Below are 17,878 nucleotides of genomic sequence, written 5' to 3' on the forward strand. Positions count from 1 at the left end.
GTTTGCCTCGATCCGGTCATCTACTTCCTGCTGTGCAAATCATTCACTAAGCTGCTATTTAAAAAGATGCACATAGAAAGAAGCCTCAGTACAGAACCGTCTGAAGTGAGAAGCAAGAAATTGCTGCTAAGTAACGTACCCAACTGATCAATCGGCTCCAGCAAAGCACTGGTCCCCAAGTTGTTGGCAATATAAAACCTCCCTCAGCCAAATCACTCGCTCCCGCTACAAATGCTAAACCGGCTATTTGACTGCTCCATACCAAAAGAGTCATCACAACCTCCACCATAAACTTCACACCTTGGTTGGCTTTCCGCCGTGAAAGTGTTGCGTCCCTCTCGGACATTTTCCATCTACCCATCCAGAAGGGCCAATTTTCTTTTCTTTTAAAGTGTTCCAGTAATAGTTTGTAGTTTACTTTCATGAACTTTCAAACCCTGAATGTGTGTTTGTCATTCCCTCCCCTTTTTATTTCGCCTCGAGGTGAACATGAATGAGGTTACAAGTAACCTGGTCACAAACTAACATTAAAAAAGTATAAACAACAGAAGACGCTGGAAAAACTCAGCAGGCCAGGCAACATCCGTGGAGAGAGAAATAGTCAACATTTCAGGTCTAAACCCTTCTACAGTAAAATATAATAGGGGCCGAGGTTATGATCTGAAGTTGTTGAACTCGATATTGAGTCCGGAAGGCTGTAAAGTGCCTAATCGGAAGATGAGGTGCTGCTCCTCGAGCTTACACTGAGCTTCCGTGGAACAATGCAAGAGGCCGCAGACGGTGAGGTCTGAGTGGGAATGGAACGGTGAATTGAAATGACAGGCGACCGGAAGCTCGGGGTCACCCTAATGGACCGAACGGAGGTGTTCCGCAAAGCGGTCACCCAATCTGTTGTTATTCCGGATTTCCAGCATCCGCAGTATTTTGCTATCGCATTAAAAAAGTATATCCTTTAAATGGGCTGCAGTACCAGCTCCGAGCTGCCGTCTAGTGCTGTCTGCAATTGCTCCACCTGCAGGCCTTCTATATTGGAAAGCCAAGTGCTCTGGTAAACCTACAGCTCATCTATTAGGAGTCGGCCAGGGCTCAGCGATGGCACTCAGGCCTGAGTCAGAAGGTTGTGGGTTCAAGTCATACGCCAGAGATCGGAGCACATAAACTAAGCTGATTCTTCAGTGCAGTACTGAGGGAGTGCTGCTCTGCCAGAGGTGCCGTCTTTCTCAGGAGATGTTAAACTGAGGCCCGTTTGCTCTCTCAGGTGCACACAAGAGATCCCGTGACACTTTTGTACGAAGAGCAGGGGAGTTCTCCCCGGTGTCCTGGCCAATGTTTAATCCTCAACCGACATCACTAAAAACAGATTATCTGCTCATCGACAACACTGCTGATTGTGGGACCTTGCTCAGTGCACATTTTCCTACATTATAACATTGACTGCAATTCAAAAGTACTTTTGATGTTACAATCCTTGGGCCAGGGAAGAAGAAAGAAATTAGCTAAGAATTCAGCTCTCAAACTGCTGACCAGCGACCCCTGCTGGAAACCCCATGCATGGACAGCAATGGCTCTGCTGCAAGTTCTCCCACAGGTTGATCAAGACTCGTCAAGTCTCGCTAACATGAAGGGCCACTTGGGCCAAGTAACCACCGGTTGCCGGAGCCCTTGGAACAAACCTTCAGGCTTCATTCAAATGCTCTAAGCTCTTTCTTTCGTTTCTGTAATATTATTGATCCTATTCTGTAATTGTAAAGAGGGGGTAGATTGTATATCAATAAAAAATAAATATACATTATGTGTCTGATCGTCATAGCTTGTCATCCAACCCAATCCCCATCCCTGCGAACTCCCATTCCTGGAATAATGATCCCAATTCAACTGACAGCTGTCACCTGTAGCCACTTGTCACATTGCTGAGAAATCATAAGCTTGAAGTCGAAGGTAAAGCAACAAAAGATGTTGGCTCCAAGCCAGCTGTTCCTGCTGTGTAATGATCATCTGATCCTAGACACACAAATATATAATTCCACAGCTAACAATTTCTTCTGGGTATTTGCCAGTTCCAGGACCTCACACGTTAATTGTATTCGGGTTCAGAGAGGATGTTTCCCCTCGTGGGGGAATCTAGAACCCAGGGGCATAATTTCAGAATGAGGGGGTCACCCTTTTAAATCGGAAATGAGGAGGAATTTCTTCTCTCAGAGGGTCGTGACTCTTTGGAGTTCTCTTCCCCAGAGAGCTGTGGAGGCTGGGTCATTCAATATATTCAAGGTGGAGATCGACAGATTTTTGAAAGATAAGGGAGTCGAGGGGTTATGGGGAGCGGGCAGGGAAGTGGATTTGAGGCCAAGATCAGATCAGCCATGATCTTATTGAATGGCGGAGCAGGCTCGAGGGGCCGAATGACCTACTCCTGCTCCTACGTCTTATGCGGTGAGTATTAATTGGGGACTCTCGTGTTCATACACATGGGAACAGGCTCAGGAAGGAAAGGAAGCTTATCTTGTGGGTGCATGGTATATAATGTGTGTCTCTGTAAATAAAGGCTTGTAAGCGACTGAAGACTAGGCTCCAGCATTCTATTCTTCACCACCTGGCTATCTAACTTTGACATCAGAGACTTAAAATACTCCTCCAATTCTGACTGCTGTTGAATATTTTGTTCAAGTGTAAGGTGCTAATCCTCTTCAGTGGCCTGGCATCCAGGCATTGTAACGGACAGAAAGGGAGGCGTTAATAGTGAACCTTTTCCAGGAGCAGATTCTCAAACACTGCACACGCACAAAACAACCTGCATATCCAAGAGGGAGCAAGAGGTCACGAGAAAATGTGAACATAAGGCAAGTAACAAAAGCAGAATAAGCAAGTAGGACACTTGGAACACATCAGCAACTTGAAACCTTTTCCTGACTCAACCCAAAACTCCTTATAACTACAAGAAAAAGAAAAATCTCTGTCGACGAGGTTACTTTCAAAATCCGCTGCAATAACGGCAGGAGCCGAAGGTCCAGCACAGCTCCTGCTGTCCACTTGCTTTCCTCTTTAGCTCCAGTGGCCTTGGCTCATGATTTTTGTGATTGTATTTCAGTGCAAGTGGTCTGTTCGGGCCTGCACTGCTGTATGGGTACGACGAGAGCTCAGCGCCCCCCTCACCCCCTGCTGCCAGACAGATAGGGCTGATCCTAACACTGACCACACACACACTTGAAAATGTCTACTACATTGCAGGTAGGTAGTCCCACCCATGGACACCTACTCTCGCGATATACCGAGTCCCAGGCCTTGCGCCATCACACGGGCTTGTGCTGCCGTGAAGCTAGACTGAAACTGACCACTTCCCCTCTGACCTCTCCCAAAACGTATACCCTGCAGACGGATGGGTGGGATCGCGGCGTATGGGCAGAATGCAGATTAGAAAAAAGGACCACTCGGCAAAGTAGCTATTCTACCATTATCATTTTACATCCTCTAAAGCACACTAAGGAATACCAAAACAGCACAGTTTAGGAGAGGGAGGGTCCTGGTGGACGTGGCATTACGTCAACTGCTTGGGCCAATCTACTAAGTTTGTTGGCATGTGCTGCAGTTGAGACAATAGCACTGCTCAGCAAATGGGTCAGGGTTGCACTCGTGCATGTGCCACCACTGGACACTTGACTGACAGATTCTCAAAGCAGGTGTAATGATGTTTAACTGGGACCTGGGCAACGTTCCCTACAGATCGCAGCACTAGAGGATGGACTCAACCAACCATCCAGGTACTGATTCTCAGTTTAGCTTTTGTCTTGGTGTTTCATGGAAATAAATGCAAACATGTGAAAATGACAGACTGGAAAAGAACAGCTGGTCCATCAGGCCAGTCCCACATAATAACTGTCAAGAATTTCCAAATTGTAGTACGAGAAGCATAATAACGTAAAGCTCTGTAAGAATCGACATAGTAAAGATTGCTTTGCAGCTCAGACTTGTATAGAATACAGGAACAGGAGGAGGCCATTCAGCCCCTCGAGCCTGTTCCGCCATTCAGAGAGATCATGGCTGGCCTGCGACCTAACTCCATAAACCCGCCTTTGCCCTATATCCATTAATACCTTTGGTTAACAAAAATCTATCTCAGATTTAAAATTAAACCCGCCTTTGGCCCATATCCCATAATAATAAAAGCTATCAATCTCTGATTTAAAATTAACAATTGATCTAGCATCAATTGTCATTTGTGAAAGAGACTTCCAAACTTTTACCACCCTTTGTGTGTAGAAGTGTTTCCTAATTTCACTCCTGAAAGGTCTGGCTCTAATTTTTAGACTCTGCCCCCTAGTCCTAGAATCCCCAACCAGCAGAAATAGTTTCTCTCTATCTACCCTATCTGTTCCCCTCAATATCTTGAAGACTTTGATCAGATCACCCCTTAACCTTCTAAATTCTAGGGATTACAATCTTAATTTGTGTAACCTCTCCTCGCAACTTAACCCTTGGAGTCCAGGTATCATTCTGGTAAACCTACGCTGCCCTCCCTCCAAGGCCAATATATCCTTCCTAAGGTGTGGTGCCCAGAACTGCTCCCAGTGCTCCAGGTGTGGTCTAACCAGGGCTTTGTACAGCTGCAGCATAACAGTGCGATTTGGACAGGTTGGGGGAATGGGCGGATACGTGGCAGATGCACTATAATGTGGATAAATGCGAGGTTATCCACTTTGGGGGTAAAAACAGGAGGGTAGATTATTATCTAAATGGCAATAGATTGGGAGATGGGGAAGTGCAGAGGGACCTGGGTGTTCTTGTGCACCAGTCACTGAAGGAGAGCATGCAGGTGCAACAGGCGATTAAGAAGGCAAATGGTATGTTGGCCTTCATATCAAGGGGGTTCGAGTATAGGAATAGGGATACCTTACTACAGCTGTACAAGGTGCTGGTGAGACCGCATCTGGAGTATTGTGTACAGTTTTGGTCGCCCCATCTGCGGAAGGATGTTCTTGCCATGGAAAGAGTGCAGCGGCGATTCACCAGGCTGATACCTGGAATGGCGGGAATGACCTACGAGGAGAGATTGAATAGTTTGGGCTTGTACTCACTGGAGTTTAGAAGATTGAGAGGGGATCTCATCGAAACATATAAAATTATGGCAGGCCTGGACAGGCTGAATTCAGAGAGAATGTTTCCAATGGCAGGGGAGCACAGAACCAGGGGCCACAGTCTAAAAATAGCGGGCAAATCATTTAAAACAGAGATGAGGAAGAATTTCTTCACTCAGAGTGGTGAGCCTGTGGAATTCCCTGCCACAGAGGGCTGTGAAGGCTAATTCAATAAATATTTTCAAGAGAGAATTGGATATATTTCTGAAGGCTAAGGGGATTAAGGGTTACGGAGAAAAGGCGGGGACGGGGTACTGAACTGGTAAGATCAGCTAAGATCTCAGATGAAGATCAGCCATGATCTCATTGAATGGCGGAGCAGGCTCGAAGGGCCGAATGGCCTACTCCTGTTCCTATCTCTATGTTTCTATGTTTCTTCTACCCGCTTGTACTCTTGTCCTCTAGATATAAAGGCCAGCATTCCATTAAACGTTTTTGATTATTTTCTGTACTTGTTTAAGACATTTTAATCTACTTGAACCCCCAAGTCTCTTTGGACCGCCACTGTTTTTAGCTTTTCATCATTTAGAAAGTACCCTGTTCTATCCTTTTTAGGTCCAAAGTGGATGACCTCACATTTGCTTACATTGAAATCCGTTTGCCACAGTTTTGCCCATTCACTTAATCTGTCAATATCTCTGTGTAATTTTATGCTTTTGTCTACACTGCCTACAATGCCGCCTATCTTTGTGTCATCGGCAAATTTGGATATATGACTTTCTATGCCATCAACCAAGTCGTTAATAAATATTGTGAATAGTTGCGGCCCCAACACAGATCCCTGCGTGACGCAACTAGTCACATCCTGCCAATTAGAGTAACTGCCCGTTATCCTTACTGTCTCCTGCCGCTCAGCCAATTTCCTAACCAGGTCAATAATTTGCCCTCAACACCATGTGCTTCTAACTTAAAGAGAGAGCAGGCCCCTGTTTAGTGATGGGAACACTCCATAGAGGGAGTGCAGCGAAGGTTCACCAGACCAATTCCTGGGATGGCAGGACTGTCGTATGCAGAGAGTTTGGGTCGACTGGGCCTGTATTCACTAAAGTTTAGAAGAATGGGAGGGGAATCTCATTGAAACGTATAAAATTCTGACAGGGCTAGACAGACTGGATGCAGGGAGGATGTTTCCCCTGGCTGGGAGGTCTAGAACAAGGGGTCACAGTCGCAGGATATGGGGTAGGACATTTAGGACTGAGAGGAGGAGAAATTTCTTCACTCAGAGGGTGGTGAACCTGTGGAATTCTCTACCACAGAATGCTGTGGAGGCCAAGTCACTGAATATATTTAAGAAGGAGATAGATAGATTTCTAGGCACAAAAGGCATCAAGGGGTATGCGGAGAGAGCGGGAATATGGTATTGAGATAGAGGATCAGCCATGATCATATTGAATGGCGGAGCAGGCTCAAAGAGCCGAATGGCCGACTCCTGCTCCTATCTTCTATGTTTCTAAGAAAGACGAGGGGGGAAAAATACCTCAAAAAGTGGTAGATTTGCCCTCCTCTAATTTAAAAAAAAATTGGAACAAGGAAAGATGATTTCATCCATTAATCTAGGCAATGTAGATTGTTGCTGAAAGATGCAGCAGTGAGGCTTGGTGTAGGAAGTGACATTGTTGGTAAGGGACAATATGAAAGCTGTCAAAAGGATAGCTCGAATAGTGGAAAGACAAGCAATAGCATCTACTATTGATGACCAGCTCAAGGTGCAGTTAAATTTTCACACAAACTTTGGACTGAGACTATTTCATACATTTCACAGAGAATCCTGACGACCAAAGAGAGAGATGGGGATTTTCACACCATCAGCCTGGGCTGGCATTGAACCCAAGTCCTAGAAGTGAGCGTGGGAACTTCCAACAGTGAAAATGTATAGGAAAAGTGTTCCCCACTAGACAAGGCAATGGTTGTACCTGGTTTTCTTTGTCCCCATTCCTGCAGGTCTATGATTCTAAGTAAATTCTTCATTTGCCCACACAAAGCCAGTGTTCATTAAAACCCAGATTGTCCTATTCATCACCAAGTGGTTGGTTTCTGCTTGGTGTTACAGCGGGATCACAATCACTCTATATAAGGCATGGGTTGGTTAGACGCGCTATATTAGGTGAAGTTCACGTCCGCTTCATTTCAAAAAGGTATTGCTGGAATCAACAGATGTACTTTTGGGCCTTTTCTGATTCTCAGGATTAATGGGAGACTGGATAGGCACTTGAGGGAAATAAACTTGCAGGGCTACGGTGATAGAGCAGGGGGAATGGGACTGACTGGATTGCTCAACAGAGAGCCGGCACGGACTCGATGGGCCGAATGGCCTCCTCCTGTGCCGTTATGACTCTGTGCCTCTATTAATGTTCTTTACATTCGAAGAATTTTGATGTATGGAACTGGTTACTGAGGAAAACTTACCCCAAAAATCTAACCACATATACAACAATCAGAGACAAAATTACTTGACGGCAGAAAAAAAAAACAGTTCCACCAAGATTAAAAAGGGGAACAAGTCCAGGTAATTTAAGAAAAATTGGCAGATAAATCAGTGGATAAATGTTGAAACAAGAGATGATTTGTGTTCAGATGTATAGATAAGAAAGATTCAAGATAAAAAAGGCGATGCTAAAAAATAAACTGGAATTACTTGAATGAGTTCGGAAATTAAAATTAAACTTAAAATGAGATTTTTTAAAGAGGCACAAGGCAAACCTCGGGCTCATACAATAGGACATTTGAATCGTTGCTTCCTGAAATAAGTTAATGAGGTTGGTTAGATGAGAACTTCCGCTTCTGAATCCACAATGACTGCTGTTGACTACGTTACTATTGTTAAAAACATAATAAATAGGAGCAGGAGTAGGCCATATGGCCCCTCGAGCTTGTTCCGCCATTCAAGAAGATCATGGCTGATCTTTTACATTAACTCCACTTTCCCACCCAATCTCCATATCCCTTGATTCCCTTAGTGCAAAAAATCTATCGATCTCCGTCTTGAACATACTCATCGACTGGGCATCCACAGCCCTCTGCGGTAGAGAATTCCAAAGATTCACAACCCGCTGAGTTAAGAAATTTCTCCTCATCTCAGTCCTAAATGGCCGACCCCTTATTCTGAGACTGTGACCCCTGGTTCAAGACTCCCCAGCCAGGGGAAACAGCCTCTCAGCATCTATCCTGTCACAGAATCACAGAAACCCCACAGTGCAGATATAGGTCATTTTGGCCCATCGAGCCTGCACCGACACATATCCCACCCAATCCCCGTAACCCCAACACATATCCCACCCTATCCCCGTAACCCCACGTATTTAATCCCCCTACCACTAAGGGTCAATTTATCATAACCAATCAACCTAACCCGCACATCTTTGGACTGTGGGAGGAAACCGGAGCACCCGGAGAAAACCCACGCAAACACGGGGAGAATGTGCAAACTCCACACAGACAGTCACCCGAGGCCGGATTCGAACCCGGGTCCCTGGCGCTGTGAGGCAACAGTGCTAACCACTATGCCACCGTGCTGCCCAGCCCTCTAAGAATTTGATACTTTTCAATGAGATCACCTCTCATTCCTCTGAACTCCGGAGCAAATAGGCCCCATCTACTCAATCACTCCTAACAGGACAATCCCCCCACCCCATCTCTGGAATTCTCACTTTGGCCCGGAATTTCTTGAAACATTGTAACTGGCAAGTTACGCTGAAATATACGCTGATCCTCTCGTCGGCAAGTTGCGCCCGAATTTCCTGAGATTCTCATTAGCACGAGCTGCAAGGTAAAAACCGGTGTAAAACAAGTGAAAATCAGCGTAAACAGTCGCCTGAGCAAAGCACCAAACTTGCGACCTATTCCCTCTTCAAGTCCGATGAAAATTAAAGTTTGAAGCAAACCATCAATTTCTGCACATTAGGCATGTTTAAGAAAATGCAATCGTGGAAGATTCTTAATGCCGATCATTCTGATGCTATGAAGAGGCATTCAAAGATCTAGAAATATCATTTTCAGTCTCACGGAGGTGAAATTTAAAAAAAAAACTGAAAATAACGTCATGAAACACCAGAATTTTTAGAGTTCTGATGCACCTAAAATTTCAGGCGGAGATTTGCAGCCCATTGACTACTGGCGCAAATTCAGGACATTTGCCTGAGCTGCACTTTTGCTTCGAGGGTGGAGCTATGCCAATGTGCAGCAGAGGGTTTCAGTGGAAGTTGTGCAGAATCAGCACAAAAGATCGAGGAAATTCGGGTGTTATTTTAGTTATCCCCAGGGAGGGCATGTTGCCACTTGCGAATAACCGAGACATTAATTATTCAGAATATTCAGGTTCAATCCCAAAGCGGGTGCATGAACAGAGAGACCTGGGGGTATGTGTGCACAAATCGTTGAAGGTGGCAGGGCAGGTTGAGAAAGCGCTTAAAAAGGCATACGGGATCCTTGCGCTTCATAAATAGAGTACAAAAGTGAGGAAGTTATGATGAACTTTTATACAACACTGGTTCAGCCCCAACTGGAGTGCTGTGTCCAATTCTGGGCACCGCACTATAGGAAGGATGTGAAGGCCTTAGAGAGGGTGCAGAAATGATTTACCAGAATGATTCCAGGAATGAGGGACTTCAGTTATGTTGATAGACTGGAGAAGCTGGGGTTCTTCTCCTTGGAGTGGAGAAGATTGAGAGGAGATTTGATAGAGGTGTTCAAAATCATGAGGGGTCTGGACAGAGTAGAGAGAGAGAAACTGTTCCCATTGGCGGAAGGGTCGAGAACCAGAGGACACAGATTTAAGGTGATTGGCAAAAGAACCAAAGGCAACGTAGGAAAAACCTTGAGCCTGAGGGTGGTGGAGGCAGACTCAATCTTATCTTCCAAAAGGGAGTTGGATATTTATCTGAAAATTTTTTTTTTGCAGGGCTACAGGGAAAGGGCAGGGGAGTGGGACTGGCCGGGTGTCTGCACGGGCTCGACGGGCCGAATGGCCGCCTATCGTGCTGTAACCATTCTATGATTCTATTTACTATCTTGTGGTCATCCTCTGTTTCAAGCCTGTTTTTGTCTCATCTCTTCTCTGACCCTCCTCTTCGTGTTGAAGTACTGACGGAATTTCTTTGTTATGTTTGGCCTCTCGCGCTGTGCTTCTTCATCCCCAGGTCTCTCTCTTTGCCCCTCGGTCACCCTCTCAATGCTTCAGCACGGTGGAGATCTCCCATGGTGACAATGTCCGACAAGGGAGCACCTGCAAGAAGCTCGCCCACAAAAGACAGCAGGTAATATAGTTACATCCATGACAATATAGGGTGCCCACCTGTAGGGGACTGGGCTCAACAGGTGGACGGTGGAGCATTTGGGGTTCAATTTTATGCAAGCTATTTGGAAATTGTCCAATTTAGTTTTTCATAAATTGTTGTACCCACGTTTGAATCTGTGTGTGGCTTAAAACTTCTTGCATGGAAAATTGCACTTTCAATGTTAGTTTTGGCTTGCAGAGTTAGTGAATTGCAAACAGCTGCATTTCATTTGTCACTCTGACCAAGTTTGAGGACTCGCTCGTAGTTTTTACCTGAAGACGATTTGGGTCAAGAAATTGTTCCATTTCTTTCACTCACTGCCATAGACAAATCAGACAGATAATCAAAAAGGCTAATGGGAAGCTGGCCTTTAATTCCAGAGGACTAGAATACAAAGGGGGTAGAGGTTCTGCTACAGCTGTACAAAGCCCTGGTTAGACCACACCTGGAGTATTGTGAGCAGTTCTGGGCACCACACCTTAGGAAGGGGTTTCGGCCTTGGAGGGAGTGCAGCGTAGGTTTACCAGAATGATACCAGGACTCCAAGGGCTAAATTACGAGGATAAAAAAAACCACATTTGCACAGGCCGCTGTCTTACTCAGGCTCCATCCTTTCATCTTAATCCAAGGAAAACATTGGCAAAGGGCCCAAGAGTTACACATTATTGGGAGGCGCTGAACACCACAGCTCCAGTTTGGCTGAAAGGCCAATGGAGTGGCCTTTCAACTGGACGAGTGGCCATAAAACCGGCATTGCCGACTGGCCACACGTCATGGAAACCACCCTACTGAAAATAGGAATGGAAAGTGGACCACTTTCCATACCTCGGGAGCCTAGTGTCAACAAGGGCAGACGTCGATGACGAGGTCCAACATAGACATAGAAGATAGGAGCAAGAGTAGGCCATTCAGCCCCTCGAGCCTGCTCCACCATTCAATGAGATCATGGCTGATCATCCAAATTCAGTACCCTGTCCGTGCCTTCTCCCCATATCCCTTTAGCCTCAAGAAATATATCCAACTCTTTCTTGAATATATTTAATGAACTGGCCTCCACCGCCCTCTGTGGCAGAGAATTCCACAGGTTCACCACTCTCTGGGTGAAGAAATTCCTCCTCATTTCAGTCCTAAATGGCTTACCCCTTATCCTTAGACTATGACCCCTGGTTCTGGACTCCCCGGCCATCCGAAACATCCTTCCTGCATCTAGTCTGTCCAGACCTGACAGAATTTTATACGTTTCGATGAGATCCCCTCTCAATCTTCTAAACTCCAGTGAGTATAAGCCCAATCGACACAATCTCTCCTCATACGTCATTCCTGCTATCCCAGGTATCAGCCTGGTGAATCTTCGCTGCACTCCCTCCATGGCAAGAACGTCCTTCCTCAGGTAAGGTGACCAAAACTGCATACAATACTCAAGGTGCGGTCTCACCAAGGCCCTGTACAACTGTAGCAAGACATCCTTGTTCCTGTACTCGAACCCTCTTGCTATGAAGGCCAACATACCATTTGCCTTCTTAACCGCCTGCTGCACCTGCATGCTTACCTTCAGCGACTGGTGCACTAGGACACCCAGGTCTCTCTGCACTTCCCCTTCTCCCAATCTATTGCCATTGAAATAATAATCTGCCTTCCAGTTTTTGCCACCAAAGTGGATAGCCTCACATTTATCCACATTATAGTGCATTTGCCATGTTTCTGCCCAATCACCCAACCTGTCCAAATCGCAGTGGAGTTTCACGACATCCTCCTCACAGCTTACCCTCTCACCCAGCTTTGTGTCGTCTGCAAATTTGGAGATATTACATCCAATTCCCTCGTCCAGATCATTAATATATATTGGGCCAGAAATTCCAGAACGGGGCTTGCAGCGCGTGCAAGCCCCGTATTTGCACTTACCCCGCGCTCCTGCCGATCAGCTCCAGGGACGCCTGCACTTGCAGAAACTGAAAGAAGAATCCCGGGCAGCGTATGACGTCACGCCGCCCAGGAGTGCAGCCAGCGCGGAGCCAGGAGCGTGCAGTGTAAGTGAGACACGCCCCTTGAGGTCTCAGTTTCACTGGACACGCCCCCAATGTTTCTGTCAAGCTGCTTTGCTTTTTTACATGCAAAGCAGCAGTTTAAATAGGTTTTTGGAAGTTTTTTGAAGATTTTGGTAACTTTTATAAACTTTTTTAAATGTTTACATTATTTTGAGCAATCTGAAGTAGTTTTAAAGAGAATTAAAGCAATTTAAAGACTTTTAAAAGCCCTAAAAGAATTTTTTTAATTCCATTTATTTATTTAGCAATGTCGTCGTCATACGTGTCTTCACACTGTTCCCTTTGGGGAACTGTATGAAGTGGTGGAAGGATTTATGGCCGTGATTAACGCTCATTCCGTGACCGTAACCATCTTTGAACCAGCCATTAGGGCGGTTAGTCCTATGGCGGGAGGGTTTTACGGGCTCCCACAAGCTATACAAGGAGGGGGGGCCACCCACACCCACGGACGCAAATATCCCACTGGATGTCAACCCAGAATTTAGAGCCGGAGCTCCGACTCCACTTGCCGGGACTGTCTGGAGCGGGGTTCGAAACCCTACCCTGATCTGGCCCAGCGGCGGGGATCCTACCGCTATGACAAAGGCCCAATCCGATTAGCAACGTGAAATGGCAGCATAGGGCTCCAGTCACGGGGAGGGAAAAGGCGCAGGAAACGTATGGGTGTCACCTTTTGTGCGGAGTGGGCCTTTTGCGTAGCAGTAAGCATCCCCGCCGCTGGGCCAGAAGGAGTAGGGTTTTGAACCCCACTCCAGACAGTCCCGGCAAGTGGAGTCGGAGCTCCAACTTTAAATTCTGGGTGGACATCCAGCGGGATACTTGCGTCCGTGGGTGTTGGTGGCCCCCCCCCCTCAGATGGGTTGTGGGAGCCCGTAAAACCCTCCCGCCATAGGACTAACCACCCTAATGGCTGGTTCAAAGATGGTTACGGTCACGGAATGAGCGTTAATCACGGCCATAAATCCTTCCACCACTTCATACAGTTCCCCAAAGGGAACAGTGTGAGGATACGTCCGATGATGACCTCTTGCGCAATGCACCTCCTTGGACCCTCAGTCGCAGATGCAAGGGGGCAAGTCGTGCAATTGTTAAATTTTTTATTTTATTGACATGTAAAATGTTGGCCCAATAATTCCCTTCCAAATGCCCTAGTACGGTCGGGGTACTTACGCATCTGGCCGGATGAAATGCCGGTTTTCAGCATGCACAGTGCATGTGGGGAAAACCGGCATTTCCTGTCCTCTGAACGAAGGGGTTCAGAGGCAGAACGCGTGCGACTGCACAGGCAGCGCGTGCGCAGTATAATTCGCTGCTTTCAGTGAGGTCCAGTCATTACAACTTACACATGAAAAAAGCATGGGTTCAGTTGCTAGAGGCTGCGGAGGAAGATATTTCTTATCGTGGAGCTTCTGAAAGTATGTATGTCTGTATATATTCCTTTGCGTGTTATGTATATATTCCTTTACTTATGTGTATGAATGTATTATTTAATTATGACTTTCAGAGAAAGTAACTTATTGGAAAATCATAATTAAAAACATACATTCATACACATTAGTAAAGGAATATAAAACATACATACATATACGTAAAGGAATATATGTGGACATACATACATAACTCATTCTCACATTCCATTCACACAGCCACAATTGCTCCTTCTACCTACCGTTCTGAAAACCCTTTTTAAAAAAAAAATTTAAACTTTTAAACTTACTTAAAATTTCTTAAAATAACTTCCCTCCCTTTCCCAAACAAAAATATTGCATTTCAAAAGCTCCACGATAAAATATATCTTCCTCCGCAGCCAATGAACAACTTTACACTTGCTTTTTTCAAGTGTAACTTCTAAGGACTTAACCTCACGGATTTCATGAATGAAATCCACGAAGTTCACTGCGCAAGCGCTGCCTGTGCAGTCGCGCGCGCTCGAGGTCTGGAAATGCCGGCGTTCCCCGCATGCGCTGTTCATGCTGAACGCCGGCATTTCCAACGGCCAGAAGCGTGAGTAAGCCGACCGTACTCACGCTTCTGGCCCGGAATTTCTGGCCCATTGTGAACAGCTGGGGTCCTAGGACCGATCCTTGCGGTATCCCACTAGTCACTGCCTGCCACTCGGAAAACGACCCGTTTATTCCAACTCTTTGCTTTCTGTCCGCCAACCAGTTCTCTATCCAACTCAATACCTTGCCCCCAATCCCATGTGCCTTAATTTTGCACGCTAATCTCTTATGTGGGACCTTATCGAAAGCCTTCTGAAAGTCCAAATACACCACATCCACTGGTTCGCCCTTATCTATTTTACCAGTTACATCCTCAAAAAATTCCAGTAGATTAGTCAAGCATGATTTACCTTTTGTAAATCCATGTTGACTTTGTCCGATCCTGTCACTGCTTTCCAAGTGCTCTGCTATTACATCTTTTATAATAGACTCCAGCATTTTCCCCACTACCGATGCGGTCTATAATTCCCCGCTTTTTCTCTACCACCTTTTTTGAATAGTGCGGTAACATTAGCTACCCTCCAATCCATGGGTACCGTTCCAGATTCTATCGAGTTCTGGAAGATGACCAGCAATGCATCTACTATCTCTAGGGCCACTTCCTTAAATACCCTGGGATGTAGACCATCAGGCCCTGGGGATTTATCGGCCTTTAGTCCCATCAATTTTCCTAACACCATTTCCCTACAAATACTGATTTCTTTCAGTTCCTCCCTTTCATCAGACCCTATGTTCCCCGGCATCTCTGGGAGGTTATTTGTGTTTCCTTTTATTCCTTCAGTCTGCCAGTGCAGCCTTCGGTCGCCTGAGGAAGAGAGAGTGTTTGAAGACCAGGACCTCAAACCCGGCACCAAACTCATGGTCTACAGAGCAGTCATAATACCCGCCCTGCTGTGTTCTTCAGAGACATGGACCCAGTACAGCAGGCACCGCAAAGCACTGGAGAGGTACCACCAAAGCTGCCTCCGCAAGATCCTGCAAATCCATTGGCAGGATAGGCGCACCAACGTCAGTGTTCTCGCTCAGGCCAACATCCCCAGCATCGAAGCTTTGATCACGCTCAATCAGCTCCGACGGACAGGTCACATCGTCCACATACCCGATACGAGACTCCCAAAACAAGCGCTCTAATCAGAGTTCCGACATGGCAAGAGAGCCCAGGTGGGCAGAGGAAACGCTTCAAGGACACCCTCAAAGCCTCCTTGAAAAAGTGCAACATCCCCACTGACACCTGGGAATCCCTGGCCCAAGACCGTACAAAGTGGAGGAGAAGCATCCGGGAAGGCGCCGAACACCTCGAGTCTCTTCGGCGGGAGCAAGCGGAAGCCAAACGCAAACAGCGGAAGGAGCGCACGTCAACCCAAGCACCCCGCCCTCCCGCCCCTTCAACCACTATCTGCCCTACCTGTGACAGAGACTGTAGGTCCCGCATTGGACTCATCAGTCACCTGGAAACTCATTTTTAATGTGGAAGCAAGTCATCTTGGTTCCGAGGGACTGCCTAAGAAGAAGAAGGGGAAGACGGAAAATAATAAAAGGAAGCAGTAACTTCCTGAATCATGCCATAGCTGAGTAACAGCAACCCAAAGTAAGGTGTCCGTTTGATAGACAGTTGTCACTTGCCATCATCTGCTTACACAATTTCAGTTACTCCGCACACCAGCAAACGTGTGTAAGGGCTTCAGGCTGTGCAACTAACCGGCTCCCTTTTATCTAAACTTCAACGCCAGCAGCTTTGGAATGGCCTGGTATTAGAACTGTGCGCAAACAAAATCATCTGAAGGATCATCAGCTGGAAAGGTTTGCTGGAAACACCAGGATCTGCAGGTGATCCAAGTAAGTCCTCATTTTCATTGATTTTTTTATACATGTAAGTTGAGAAAACAAGGGATTGTTCATTGGTATCGCGACAAAAGTCCAGGACCAAGGTTAGGGGAGTAGGAGCAAGAAAGTAGTAGATAAAATAGTAACACAGCTTGCTGAAAACACAGCGTAGATCAATCAACACTTGAAAGAGAAAGGCAGGTTGATATTTAGGGTCGAAACCTTCGTCACAACCCCTGACAGTGGTTTGGTGACCCAAAACCTGAGTTATAAAGTCTATAGATTGAAAAAGGAAGGACAGAATGATGGAGACAAGGAGTTCCACAGATCTGAGGTCCTATGAAGTGATATGTTCGAGTAATGTCTTTGTGTGGTTTGAAAAGCTAGTATCAATGCTTTGAGAGACATGTATTAGGGTTCAATTATATACTAATAAAAAAAAAAAAGGTTTGGCAATTGAATTCCAAGTTCAGTCAAGGAATAGAGAAAGCACAAGAAACACGACCGAAACAAGGAGGAAACTCGAACACAAAGAAACCAAGGTAGGTCTGTGGGTTTTTCTACATTTCATTCCATTCCATTTTGAGGCTTGAAATGTGGGTTAGACACACTCAATTTGGTTTATTTGAGGTCTCAAAAAGGGCATTTAAAAAAAACTTTGCAAATACTGTATTAACATGGCTCGTGGGCTCGCCTGGTTAAGGCAGCGAACAGCTGAGCTGCAAAACACCAGGAAAGTAAAGGTTCGATACCCAGTCTGTGTCAGGTGCTCAGCTGAAGCAAGCCTCAGACGCTGTAACTAGCCTCAACATCCCTCGACTGGGAGGAACGGGGGGAAACTGGGCAAAGGTTCCCACCCGAGAATTGGGCAAGGGATTCTGCAAGGAGCCGCATGAAAAGGGAGAAAACAGATAGAAAGGATAGTGACACAAGGGTGCAGCAAGTTGGAACACCTGTGAAAGCAGGATCCCCATTTCTCCCACTTCCCTCTGCGCATATTTTCAGACACAAGATCTTCACGTGAAGTTTAACAAGTGGTCAACATAAAAAAAACTCCATCACAATGACCTTGGCAAAGTGGGGTTTGTTAGTTATTTCAATAATGTAGGATTCCAGAACAGCAGCACTGAAACCTAACCGACATTCTCTCTTCTAACTATACGCCGGATGCTAGCCAAGGAAATCTGCCGTCCTTACCCGGTCTGGGCTTCTATGTGACTCCAGACCCACAGCAATGTGCTTTACTCTTAACTGCCCCTCTGACTTGCTGGGCCATTTTATTCAGTTGAAGGCGGCTCACCACCACCTTCTCGAAGGCAATTAGGGACAGGCATTAAATGCTGGCTTTGCGGCGATGTCCACATCCCGAGAATGAATATTAAAAAGAGAGTCTATTTTCCAGGCTGTTATTTTACAAGACCTGCAAAAACATTTGGTGGGCTTTATTTGGCATATTTTTGACACATTCCAATTGCCTTGTGCATTTGTCGATTGCTTGGAAATATCAGGAGAGATTCCCTGAAATGTCCATCGCTGAAACAATCATTGTATTGTAGGAATGTCTAGTTCCTATCCAAAGACTGAGGTCCACTCAGGCGCTTAAA

The 17,878-nt window shown here is 46.0% G+C and overlaps 2 protein-coding genes across 9 annotated transcripts in view; one reads left to right on the forward strand and one right to left on the reverse strand.

The window, feature by feature from the left end:
- The window catches only part of LOC147115508 (P2Y purinoceptor 14-like), a 13,188-nt gene extending 11,381 nt beyond the window's left edge, over positions 1 to 1,807 (forward strand). The window contains exon 2 of the mRNA XM_085989797.1: positions 1 to 1,807. This exon is cut by the window's left edge and continues 875 nt beyond it. Within this exon, the coding sequence (XP_085845923.1) occupies positions 1 to 147 (147 nt within the window). The 3' untranslated portion in view covers positions 148 to 1,807.
- The window catches only part of LOC147115504 (mediator of RNA polymerase II transcription subunit 12-like protein), a 637,745-nt gene that overhangs the window by 336,364 nt on the left and 283,503 nt on the right, over positions 1 to 17,878 (reverse strand). The gene's annotated exons all lie outside the window — the stretch shown is intronic.

Source organism: Somniosus microcephalus, chromosome 6 (genome assembly GCF_052327205.1).
Source record: "Somniosus microcephalus isolate GS21.2 chromosome 6, FLI_Smic_1.0, whole genome shotgun sequence".
Taxonomy (NCBI): Eukaryota; Metazoa; Chordata; class Chondrichthyes; order Squaliformes; family Somniosidae; genus Somniosus; species Somniosus microcephalus.